The sequence below is a fragment of the Mustela nigripes genome, chromosome 2 (assembly GCF_022355385.1).
Source record: "Mustela nigripes isolate SB6536 chromosome 2, MUSNIG.SB6536, whole genome shotgun sequence".
Taxonomy (NCBI): domain Eukaryota; kingdom Metazoa; phylum Chordata; class Mammalia; order Carnivora; family Mustelidae; genus Mustela; species Mustela nigripes.
In genome coordinates, this window is record NC_081558.1 from 108,008,401 (window position 1) to 108,021,681 (window position 13,281).

The following is a 13,281-nucleotide window of genomic DNA, read 5'->3' on the forward strand; positions in this document are numbered from 1 at the left end:
CATTTTACATTATCTACAGAGACTCCGCCAGTATTTCCAGTATAGACCCTTAAGCCAACAAATGATCATTCTTAAGCATAGAAGGGTTAAGACTCAAGAGAGTCTTGATTTGACAACTTTCCTTTCTCCCATAAGAGCTATTCTGTTCTGATTAATCATAAAACAGTTCATATCATCAAAGATCTAAGAGTCGAGGTAAAAATTAACATATAAACATATAACATATACATTGCACAGAGATAATATGGCTGCAAAATCTGGCCCAATTTATGTAAAAACATATTGCTGGAAGACAGCATGGAACAAGAAGATGCTACTTTGCCATTTGGCATCCAGACAGTCTACCCATGAGCATGCACTAGGTCTCAGAACCCTCAATGGAGAACTCCAAGGAGTCACTTCCAATTAAACCTGTGTGCTATCCCCAGTCTACAATGGTTTTCCCAAAAGTGGATTGTGTGCCTCCCAGGCAAGGTACAGGACAATCCACTGGGATGAGGGAAGGTTATATGTTGTTAAATACACATGTTGTTAAATATACACGTCACAACTAGAGGAGAGCATATGCTCAAAATTCTCCTATGGATAGATGTGTATGGATGCGGGGTAGAGGGAACAAACTGTGTTAGCGTTAGTCTCTTTGTAATTCACCTGAAACGTTTTAGCTTCAATTTCAGAAGCTAGGTGGAACCTTCTCCAAGCTATGCAAAGAAACCCAGAAGGTTGTTGAAACTCCAAAGGAGTCACCTGTGGTGTTCTACTGTCTCACTACTTGTCTTCTACATCACCCACCCATCACCCCATTTTTGACCGGAACGAACAGTCACTCTTACTCACGCCTCCTGAAAGGACACATCGACACACTCACTGTTTCTGAAGTAGATGCTGGTGTTGCTGCTGCTGCTGCTGCCTGTAGGTCTCGATCGTGTGCTGAGGCAGATACTGCATGAGTTCCAGGGACTCCTTGATCTTGAGCAGCATTTCATAGGTCTCGCGGCCCCTCACCTGCGTGCAGAGCGTAAGGAGAGAGAAAGGAACGATGAAGAACTCTAGAATAGTCAGCAGTACTGTCAGTCCTCCTTATCTGTGGACTCAGTATTGCCAAATTCACCTGCTTGCTAACATTCATTTATAACACAGAAACCAAGACTCACGACACTCTGTGGCCTTTCACGACTCACATGGGGGACACATCGCAGCTGCTCAGGCACGTGCCCATCTCTGGTGAACAAGGGCATGCTGTCTTGTTCCAGCTTTCATGTCACAACAAGTGTCCTTTCCATGGTCTATTCAGCGCCACATTTTCCACATTTGTGTATGTGTGTTTTTATTGTTATTTTGTTTTTTGGGTTTTGTGGGGTTTTTTGTTTTTGTTTTGTTTTGTTTTGTTTGTTTGTTTGTTTTTTGGTGAACCTGCTCTTTAAACTGCTCCCCAAGGTTAATGTTGAAGTGCTGTCTAGGATTCCAGGTGCCAGAAAGCTACAACATGCCTTATGGAGAAAACGTGTTTGATAAGCTTCATTTAGGCATGAATTGTAGTGCTGTTGGTCATGAGTTCAGTGTAAATGAATCAATAGTATACGTGAAATAAGGTGTCTTTAAACAGAAACACACATCAAACAAGGGTATGTATTGACTGGTCACAGGAAATATTGTGATCTGAGACTCACAGGAACTTAATTCTGAACTTCCCCATGATTCAGTATTTGTTAGAACAGCATCTGCAGTGATTTTACAAGAAACAACTACTGAAAGTAATGAGAATTAACAGTTATTGACAATCTCTGGAAAGACAGACATTCTCAGCTGAGGCAAAATACACTTCTCTATTTAAGAGAGTCTCTTAAAATTTTTTCAAAGCACGAGCAGGACCAGGACTGGAGTGAGACAAGCAGGGCACGTAAGCACTTGTGGGGTCCCATGAGTGGGTGCCTATTTCAGTTCCGTTTCCTAGGCATTTTCCTAGTCCCCTCCCTAAGAGGCAAGAATTGTCAGAATTCAGAAATGGAAAGGTTTCTCTACCGTATGTCATGTTAGCTCCTACTTATCCCAGCTCTGTGGTCACCTCTGCAAAGCTTTCCCTGACCTGGGTGAATGTTCTGTCCTTTCTATGTGCTCCCACGCCATCAAGTCCAGCTCTGCAGAAGGATTTCTTTCATTATGTTCTGTCTCCTTGCTAGAAGGCAAATCCTTGGAAGGTCAAAATTCTATTCTACTCCAAATGCTCAGGCATATTTGACATCCAACAGATATCAACTAAATGCATGTTAAATTAAAAGGTCCCCTCCTCCCCTAATTCACACATTCCAGTTTGGCAAAATCTTCACTAAAGATGAAATGTGACTGACTTCCTTAGTACAACTTGGTTCCTATCTCATCAGCAGCTGAAAACACATTAGTTCTTTTGGAATATTTGGTCTAGAAGAATAATGTTGAACTTAAAGTTCACAAGTCCATTTACATATGTAGCCTGAGAAAATAGACACTGAGAATCTTGGCCAACTCACTGTCTCATTGTTTTACGAGCAAGCAGTCTGTTGCCCCGAAGGTCAGGGCCCAGAGAAGGCAGGGGAGCAGGTGTGGCACACCCAAACCTGTCCAGTTGGTTTAGCTTCAATACAGGGGAGGCAGCTCCCTGTCAATCTCCTGGCCCTGCATGCTTGGGTCTCAGGTACGCTAAGATGGTGTCTAGGGTTATGCTGGTTATCAAGACTTTGCCACTGCTCTGGATGGCCAAAACCTGTGGGATGTAGTCTGTGCATCCCACAGACTACAACCATAGCCTAGAAAGGGACCCCCTAGTGACTTGGAGAGGACTTACGTCCTGTCCTCGTAGGAATGAACAATGCTCTTATACCACAACTGGGCTGAGTCTTCTGGCCATTCACATATAACTGAGGATCCTGTCTGGCTTGGCTTTCTGTAGAGCACTTTCTAAAAGAAATTGCAGTCAAGTCTATAATTGTTTTACTCTCGAATCTGTGAGCTCCTTCTGACACAATCTCAATCTTGGTCATGGGATGGTATGGCCACACTGTCTAGGGTAACTTTATCATTCTTAAACAATGAACGGCAACTTAGCTATAAATATTTGGGTAAGAAAAAAATATATTAGAGGAGGTGCTTTGACTGGGTAAGTTTTAAGTAGAGCGCCTGCACTACTGACAGATTCCAAAATAGGGGAGGGATCATTTCCTGATTTCTCAAACAATGTTTTTTTCTTGTCTTATCTCCCTAGTCACCATCTTCCCTTTCTCATTGTCACAGATAATCAGATAACACAGAGAAGGTAAAAATAAAGTAATCATGAAGACTCAAGGGAGACTCACTGGTAAATATAACAGCTCATCATCTGGGGACCTCCGTTTCTTAATGGATGTCATCTGGATGCCATGTGTGTTCTGACGAAAAGCTGGTGGAGGGAAAATGCAAGTTTCATCCTGGGAACATTTCTGAAGCACTAGTACATTTATTACACAAACAGTAGCCTCAGCAAACCTGTGAGATTAGAGTTTCCCATCCTACGCCTCCATTTCCTTGGTAAGCACTGCATTTACATTGAGTGTAGGCCTAACAATGATGAGGTGGGGGGTGGGGGTGGGGAGAAGTAAGCAGGAGAAGGACATGCTGGGAAGCTGAAAGAGAGTCTTTGGCCTATGTGGTGCTGCAGGGATCCTTGAGTCTCAGGCGCCTGTGACTGTGAACAGCTGTTTGAGGAAGGAAGATAAATGGGTTTGGTCTTTTATGTTTCAGATCATTTATCTTCCAAGGAGGTAAAGGAAGGGGTGTTGTAGAAGCTGTTTTGCCCATGTGTTCAGCTTGTGGGTTCAGCCCTCCTGTGACAATGTATACATCACGTAACTTCAGACAGCCCGTTTCACTTCCAGGCCCTTGGTTTTCCCTCCGGTAAAGTGAGCGGAGGCAGCTCATAAACCCTTTAGGTTTCTAACAGGAGGTACTACAGCCAGGATCCAGGATATAGAGAGGATTCTTCTGCCAAAGTTCGGATGATCTATTCTTACTCAAAGTTATTAATTTGTAGGTAACTGAGGTACTTAGGGAAGCATATATAAATGATGCCACTAGACAGACTCAAGAGGAAAATTAGGGGGGCTATAAATTTATATACATAGTTAAGTATTGTATGTTTGTGTATGTGTACGATAAATCATACATATACACTTTTTTGAGGAATAATCAGGGAGAAAAGGAGTCTAACAGGAATGGAAATCATAAGGAACAGTGAGAAGTTGATGATGAGTAGCTCCTATAACATTCTGTTGTTCTGTAAAATGCAATACAATTTCTATTTCTTCTGGATACTAACCAATAGTAAGATTAAAACGTGTTTTCATGAAATAAGTCACAGCATGGTATACTTTAAAATACTTGTAATGATAACAGGCTTATGCGAGGTATCTTCTAGAATCCACTTCTTCTCACAAGTTAGATGCACATGTGGATCAGTGGTTTTCACACTTTGTTACCTGGAGGTCTAAACCCCTGTACCTCATGGGCAAGAGACAGTTGAGAGTCACAGACCACCCGACTCCTGTCCCCTTCAAATAGCACCATTCTACTTTAATCTATATGCACCGTAGGGATCTTCTTTGCAATATTTCATATTAAAAAAAAAAAATCTCACTGCCTAACAAAGTGAGTTTGAAAACAATAGCCCTAAATCATTAGTCTCATTATTAATGAAGAAACTGAGGCCCCAAGATGGTGATACGTGTCAAAACTCCATGAAACCCAGATATGCATATTCCCCAGACGGTGCTTCATGAAATATATTTGTAAATCTCATTTTTTCCAAGAATTCATAAGGTAGATGCTATTTTCAGCCCTTCCGCGCAATTACAGAAAGATAAACTGGTATCGGGGGCACATACGCTTAGTTTTTGATTCAGCAGGTCTGGGAACTAAGAATTAGCATTTCTACCCAGTGGCAAGATGATGCTGATGCTACTGGTCTGGAAGTCACAGTGTGAGGACCTCTGGACGAAGAAATCCCCACCTGGATGATTTGCTTATGCCAAGCTGTCAGGCACATCTGGGAGTCCCTCCATTATCGGGACAGCCGCTCGCACTGGCTGCGGGACCTCAAGTCATTCTTGCCCCTGAAGCCTGAGGTCTTCCTATGCAGCTTCCCACTAGTGCTCCCGGCCCCCACATCTGGAGTCGATTTCGCCCTACCCCGTTTGGCTACTACAGCTACTTACGGCGCTTCGTACCGTCACCGTTCTTTGCGCTGTCCGACACCTGCTGCTTCCTGATGCTGTCTTCATCCGCCTTCCGGTCTCTCCCTGGGCAAGCACAGATCCGGGCCTCAAAGCAGCGTCGGCCCAGGACTTGCCCACTACAAATCAGAGAGGAGGGAGAGAAAGGGTGACATGGAAAAGAACTGTAAAAATCCCTGGTGTTCTCTCATTTCCATATGCAGTGCCAGCCATCACCCACCCACCATCACCACCGGCTCCCTCATGGCTGCTTTGAGGATGGACCCAGAAGCACTTGGCAGAACACAAAAGGGCTTACATGTCCCAAACAATATTAGTAAATAACATTCCATTTGTTCTGCAAAGAACCTCCAAGCCATTAACTGAACAGCTGTATTTAGCTACAGATTTTGAAGGAAAGTTGAGTTAAGCCAGTGGATGTTTCTGGATAAAACCCCCTGAGGCAGCCCAGACTTACTCAAGGAAACTGTTAACTGCCTTGGGAGCCGCATGAAAACAAACACTGTCTAATCAGAAACGATTGCAGTCAAATGTCAGGAATTCAGGTATGAAGTGACTTGCATGCCTTCCCAGTTCTTTTCTTCCCCCCACCTTAATGCACCCTGTTCTGTCTCCACCTTCTTAGATCTTTTATGTCGGTGTTTGCAGCCAGGATTTAAAGCACAAAGGAAACAAATCAAGGGTAGCTCTTTGCTGTGCATGGGAAGGTAATGATAGAGCAAACACAATTTCACGTTGCCCTCTGCCCATGGTGTTTTGCAGAATGACAATTCTGCCTATGCCACTTACTCTCTGGTTTCCAGAGTAACAATGATTAAAATTGGACGGCGGTTCATCCCTCCAACACAACTGCTGTTACACATGAAATTGTACAGGACTGTCGTGAATTCAGTGCCAACCTGAACGCAGGAGGAAAAAGACTCTGGGTTAGCAATGGTTTGAACTGATGTTCTTCCTTCTCACTTCTCTCTAGTTAACTAATTCACTTCTGAATGAGGTGACACACTTTCCTCTAGAAAGACAAGCTCTAAAACCCATTGTAGATTTCTCTTTGACTTGTCTCTTGGGAAGCTTAATGTTTGCAACACTGGACACTAAATTAGGTGAAAAAGACTCTAAAACGTAATACTTTTTTAAAAATAGATTTATTTTAGAGAGAGAGAAGGGGAGAGAGAGAGAGAGAGAATGCGGGAGGGGCACAGGAAGAGGCAGAGAGAGAGAAGCAGGGTCCTGGCTCAACGCAGAGCCTGACACAGGGCTCCATCTCAGGACCATGAGATCATGACCTGAGCAGAAATCAGGAGTTGGTCTCTTAACCAACTGAGCCACACAAGGGCCCCAAAATCGTAGAACTTTTTGATCCTACTGATCTTATTCATTTGCAAGCTAATCCCTATCACCTAATTCAAAGAGGGGGAGAAATGAAAGAATTATCTAAAATAGCAGCAACATCCAAGGATATTTCCCCCATGTGAATAAAATAGGAAAACACAGATTTAAATGTAAAGTTCCATAAATACCACTCTGGAGCTAAAATGTCCTCTGGATTAAATCAGCTATTCCAAAGTGATCATTTATGAGCAAGGCAACTGAAGTTTAGGGAGGCAGAGCCACAAGGGAACTGCCCATACAGCAAATGGGCAAACCATGAGACTGGTTTCACCACTCCAGTGTTCTTAACACAGACCCAGTCTGCTTTCCTAATCTGCCACCTGTTCGTCCAAACTTGAGCTAAGAGACCCCCCTCAGAGTCTCCCATTTGTAGGCCACTGGAAATAAATCGGCATCCAGTCCAAATCTACTACCAGTTCAATTGCCAGTTAGATTCTCTAGATGAGAAAAGGTCTGGTATTTACCCAATTGCAAGTTCAATGATCACAGGCTTTTAAGATGGGAATGTGGGTACACAGCAATTTCATCAAGTTAACCTAGTACAAATGTAGGAGTTCTGAAGGGGATAGAGAAGCAGTGTGGTAAAGAGGGAGAGGAGAAATACCAAAAGGATTGTATTTCATGACAAACACTGATGCAGAAAGAGACCCTCAAAACACCTTTTATTACCAAAACATGTTCTCCCAAGTCAGCCCAGTCCTTGTCTTTTTACCTGCGGTGGCTCGTAAGGTACCAACACACTCTGTCTTCCTGTGATGGGGTCTTCTACATACTGTGCATGGCTGTTTCCTTCTACTCGAATCAAATGACTGGGAGGGGCAATCTGTCCTGCAGAACAAAGAAAGACAAAATAGCTAGTTCTTTGCATTCAAAGAAAGAAAGGGAAAGAGAGAAGGAAATGAAGCTGCATGGGCAAAATATTGGTGGCTGAAGAAACGGTTTATTCAATAGAGGAAACATACATCCTTGAAGAAAGGAAGAGAACTCATTGCAGGTATCAAATGAATGAAGGTGTGACTCTGTAACAACAGAAAGGCCTGGAATGCTCATCTATACTTAAGGGAATAGTCCCTTTGTTTCCTGTGCTGAAGGTTAAAAATTCAAGCTTTCCAGGAATTCTATGACTACGTCTCTGCTCTGATCCATAGAAGGGATTCTGCTATCTCCCATGGGAAAGAGAAGTAAAAGGAACTAGTTCATAAAAAACAAAAAACAAAAACAAAAAACAAACAAACAAAAAACCCTAAAACTCCAAAACCCAGTTGGAGAATAGATTTCCAAAACTGACTAGCAAAAATACTAACAAGAGATAATAGATGTATCATTGCCTGTTCTTTTCTCTGCCATAAAGTCTTCATATTTACACCTGCTTTTTTTTTTTTTTTTTTTTTTTTTAAGATCTACACTCAATGTGGGGCTCGAACTCATGACCCTGACATCAAGAGTCACATGCTGAACTGAGTGAGCCAGGCAGTAACCTTTGATTTTACACCTGCTTTGGTTATAAAGCTGAGAAGCGTACTGGTTTTCTGGTGCTGAAAAAACTCCAGGCTGAAGGATCAGAAAACGGAAGCATGCTTTTGAAAGGGCATAGGCCAGATTGCACAAAATTGGGACACTTGACAGAGCTCCAAAAGAAAGAAGCTGATCTGAGAATTGGGAAGTGGGAGCCATAAAGGTGTTCTTAATCTTTGGGTACATATTATCATTGTATAAAAATTGTTATTCTGCAAAAGTCAAAAGTTAAGTATGAAAACGCTCTCTGCAGAATCATTTATTTGGCGACAACTAAAAACAGGTGCTACGTCAAACAGTGAAAAATCAAAACAAAACAAACTACAGTTATATCCTCTTGATGGATCAAGGGCAGTTGTGGAAACCTAAAATGGAGCCTAGCTATAAGGAATCATCTTTAAGACATACTGTTAAGTGAAAATCAAGATGGAAAAGTATTGAAAATGAGGCTGTGTAGACAAGGACTAGAAATTAATGTGTAAAAAGTAGTTGTGTTATGGTGGGAGGATTTTTACTTTCTCTGTTGAAATTTCTATCCACTCCCTTTATTCTACCATTATTCTCTACCATTTATTCCTACATCACACTAGCTACTACCAACATTTCTTTTTTAAAATATATTTTCTATATAAAGTATCCTACCTTCCAAGCCTTCTGCACCCAGATCCCTCTTTTGATGAATACTTATGTGTTCTCTTGTCCCTCATTTCTACTTTCCACTGCTCCTTACTTAACCTCCTTTCATAGAAACTTAGAATGTCCAATGTAAGAGAACCCTTGGAAATAGTGACCTTATTGTAAAGCTCTTGTTGTAGCTGAGGCTCAGAACATGGGGCGTGACTTATCCAGGGACACTGAGCTTAAAGGAGGCCCCCAAAATGCCTGCGTCCTGACTCCCAGTCCATGATGTTGCTGTTCCCCATCCAAGCTTATGTCCTATATCTTCTCTTTGCTCCCATTGCCCATTAATTATCTTCATACCTTTTTTTTTTTTTTTTTTTTTTTTTTCCCACTCTCCTCTTCTGTTTTCTAGTGTTTCTCACCTTTTATGCTCGTCCCAGCTCTTGGCTGGTATGGCCTAGACACCCACTCTAGGAAAGGCACTAAAGTTGAAGGTTACCCTCATCTGGGCTGAACGGGTCAGAGGTCAGGTTGTCCCTCCTCCACCCTCTCATTTGAAAAAAGAAAAGAGAAAAAGGAAGGAAACAGCAGGGAGTGAAGAGGCAAGTTCAGGTCACCTAGTAATTACCAACATTAAATTATGAATAGTCCAATTGTTATGGAGCCATCAATGTGGTTATCATTATTCTCAGACACTCTGTTAGATGAAGAGGTAGAACTCAGATTGCAGAGTTTAGAACCAGGTAGATGGACCCCAAAGTAAAATCTCCACAGGATCTCTGTCTTTTAGGAGTTTAGCCAAGCAGCCCCAGATCCCAATTCTTACCCTCATTGAATTCACGGCTCAGCTCGTGGTTGGGGCACCGTTTCACCACCTCAGTGACATGCTCAGCTTTCTTGTAGACAGGCATGGCACGGATGACAGCTCCCTGTGGAGGTGGGGTCATCACCTTGATCTGGATGGGACATGTCTTTGCAATTTGGCAGTACAGTTTCTTCAGTTCAGTGGAATACTGCTTAGAGAAGGGCCGATGGTGGTGGGAGGAAAGAACCGACAGGAGATATTGTTACTTTCCAACTCAGAACAAGGAAACTAGGTCCACTATCTACAGATGCATGTCTACAACCAGCTACTACATAGCCAACGATGACAGCTAGCAATCTTACCAGAAGGAATAATAGTCACTAATCAAATTAGCCATTTTTCCCCCCTTAAATGACATCCTGTCGATAAAAGACTTCACATTTATCAAAACACATTTATGTCATTATTTTCTGGTATCTTCTCATTAGGATGAAGAAATTGAGCCTCGGAAGGGTTTAAATAATTCCTACCCCAAACAGCTTTACAGAAATCCAGAAACTAAGTAGAAAAAAAACCCCACAATGTTTTCATATTTTGAGTAATATTAAACAGATGATAATTTACCCTGCCCTTATAATACTTTAGAGAGACTCAAAGAAAATAGGATATATGGGGGGGGGGAATGAAGATGGAATATCTAGCAGAGAGTAAAGAGATTTTACCCAAGGGCAACCAACTAGAAAACTGCAAAGCAAAAGTTTTCCCAAACTGTTGCCCTTATATTCTCATGCCATAGCCTGAGACAAGGAGAAAGCGGAAAGGGGCCATTTGCTCCTATATGCTCATGAACAGGACTAGCCTATTGTAATGATACAAATCATGATGGCAAAATCCATCAAGATATAGATCTCTTCACTCATAAGTGACTGAAGCTTTTATTCCCCACACTTCCTTCTGAGGGAGAGGAAATTCAGTGATTCTTTGGTTGGTTGGTTGGTTGGTTGTAGAACTAGCAAAATAGGGGAAGAAAGCATGCAACCTAGAACCAAATAGAAGAAAAAAATTCCTTTCCTGTGTTTCTTCCCCTCCCCATCTCTGAACCAATGTAGAAAGTCTCCATTCTAATCCTTACATTCTATTAAACCTTAGCATCCCTGTTCTCTTAAGCCAATACCCAATCCCTGCATTCCTCATTGTGTTGCTGCAGTGAAACCACCAGACATCAGCACTGCCAGCCAAGAGTGGGGCCCCGAGTAACACTTACCCAGACAAAGGTACATGTGTGTGTGCACACAGACACACACACGCACACACGCATACACGCATACACACACAGGCTGCAACCCTAAATTGGCAGCCACAGTGCTCCAGGGGAAAGACACTGGGGACCAGGAGCCAGAAGGGCAAAAAGATTTATTAATGATATGTTTCAACCCAACTCTGACTAAAGACAAATGTCTGACTAAAAAGCGCATTTGAAAACGATTGCTTTATTTCTTCCTTTTGAAATATTTAATCTTTCATCCCAAACATTTTAGTATATGAAATTTTCAGTTAAAATTTTCCTAATGCAAGAAGTGTGTTGCATAACCATGCCCACAGGTCAAGGATTAGACACAACAAACGGGTTTTATATCGCTTGAGGAAACAGAGAGCATGCCAAAAATCGACCACAAAAATAAAACTCTACTCAGGAAATACTGAATGAAAACTAGAACAGTACTTTTGGGCTGTGTTTTTAACCAATGACTTTACAAACAAGGACACTGCTTTAGGACATGTTAAGAACTCACTTTTACTGAGAATGCTCAGAACATAAGCATAGCCGTTTGTGTTTTAGTTTGGAGATATATAACCTAAGCATGTGTTTCCATAAGATTCACCTCAGGAAAAATGACTGAAAAATAAGTTTGTCACCTGAAGACAAATAAGACCCCTACCCAAGTAGGTAAAGATTAAAGAAGAAGAAGAAGGAGGAGGAGGCGGAGGAGGAGCAGGAGAAGTGTTCAGAGTAAGACAGTTCAAAGAAAAAAAAACAACACATCTTTTTTCAATAATTGATATACTATCAATCAAACTGGACAGACTAAAATGTAAAAGCACTAAAAACCAACATAGGTTTCATCAGTTGGTACCCTCTCTCATTCTGAGGGATGGGAGAGGGGAATCTCATTTTTGAGTCTAAATAAATAATAATGGTTTTACCTTTTCCTGAGTTCTGCCGTCAGAAATAGAATCCTCACACAACCCCATGGTGAAGGTATTACAGGGATAAAGTCTCTCTCTTTTTTTTTAAGATTTTTATTTATTTAACAGAGATCACAAGTAGGCAGAGAGGCAGGCAGAGAGAGAGAAAGGAAGGGAAGCAGACTCCCTGCTGAGCAGAAAGCCTGATGTAGGGCTCAATCCCAGGACCCCGAGATCATGACCAGGGCTGAAGGTAGAGGCTTTAACCCACTGAGCCACCCAGGTGCCCCAGGGATAAAGTCTCTTATCTGAAACCCTTGGAGCCAGATATTTTAGAATCCAGAATAATTTTGATTTTATAACTTGGAGGAGAGCTCATATAGCATATATTATAAACACTTCCAGCAGGATTTAGGTCAACACCCCATAATCAAACGTTAATGTTTCTTCAGAATTCATGACTATTCATACCAACTAGGAAATGACTATAGAGCTTCAAAGTTCAGGCCAGATTTCACTACCAAATGAAGCTGTCACAAATGTCATGAAATCCAAACCAAACCAAACCAACTTTTGGTTTTCAGGGTTCTTTGGATCTCAGAATTGCAGATAACAGATAATGAATCAGCATTATTATCCCCATTTTATAGATAAGAAAGCCGAGGCCTACAGAGGACTTGCCTGAGGTCACAGAGAAGAGCTGGTTAGCAACCAGTCTAGGAGAGTCCTAATCCCAGCCCTGTAACAAGAGTCCCTTGTCTTGATCTCTCCTGGCTCAGCAGTGCAAATTTGTGTATTTTTACCTTTCTCTAATTCCCAACAGCATGGCTATACTCTGAAGCAAATTCAAAGGTATTCAATCTTCTCTAACATTAAAACAAGCTTGTAAGTAGTTGACTCACCATCAACAATTCCTCTTTATTTAATTCTCAATGTAATAATGTTTGCTTATTTAATTGCAGAGAGCAACAGCACATGCTAGAACTGAAAAAATCCCAGACTGGGAGGAAACCAACCTTGGAGTCTAGTACCAGCCGTCTGTCAGTACTCTTGGTTACAGTTCAGGGTAAGTCGTGCACGAGGCCCTGATCTTCCCCATGGTTTGTTAAGGCCCTTTGTGGCCTGACCCCATCTCTCTCTCCTTCCCTCCCCTCCCCCTCCCAACACACTCCCTTCCCATCGCATATTCTACCCATGCGAACCTCTTACTCCTCCCAAACACCATACATGCATCACCCACGATTCAGTCCTGCCATTCCCCGTCTGCAATGACTCACACTCTTCCTCTGTTCTCCTCACCAAGCCCAGGCAATTCAGATAACCCCCTGGGCTAGGACTGCGTCTGGTACTGTAGACCACATTTTCCAATTTTAAGGATGAAAGTTTCATATTGACTGAATCAAAGTATCTGACCAGGGCCGAGATCCATTTTGATTATTGCTTCCGGTGAGACTACCAGGCCTGCTGCTCAGTAACTAGAGGCCCAGCTTCTCCTACTTCATTTCCCTCACTGGTCACAAG

The 13,281-nt window shown here is 42.2% G+C and overlaps 1 protein-coding gene across 4 annotated transcripts in view; it reads right to left on the minus strand.

The window, feature by feature from the left end:
* TP63 (tumor protein p63) overlaps nt 1–13,281 on the minus strand; it is a 219,960-nt gene that overhangs the window by 19,861 nt on the left and 186,818 nt on the right. For 3 of the 4 annotated variants that reach the window (XM_059388023.1, XM_059388025.1, XM_059388026.1), the window contains exons 5-10: nt 9,595–9,781; nt 7,345–7,460; nt 6,030–6,139; nt 5,223–5,359; nt 3,330–3,412; nt 869–1,005 (exon numbers count right to left, since the gene is read on the minus strand). In XM_059388023.1, the coding sequence (XP_059244006.1) occupies nt 869–1,005; nt 3,330–3,412; nt 5,223–5,359; nt 6,030–6,139; nt 7,345–7,460; nt 9,595–9,781 (770 nt within the window). The remainder of the gene's footprint in view (nt 1–868; nt 1,006–3,329; nt 3,413–5,222; nt 5,360–6,029; nt 6,140–7,344; nt 7,461–9,594; nt 9,782–13,281) is intronic. The other variant, XM_059388024.1, reaches the window with a different exon arrangement.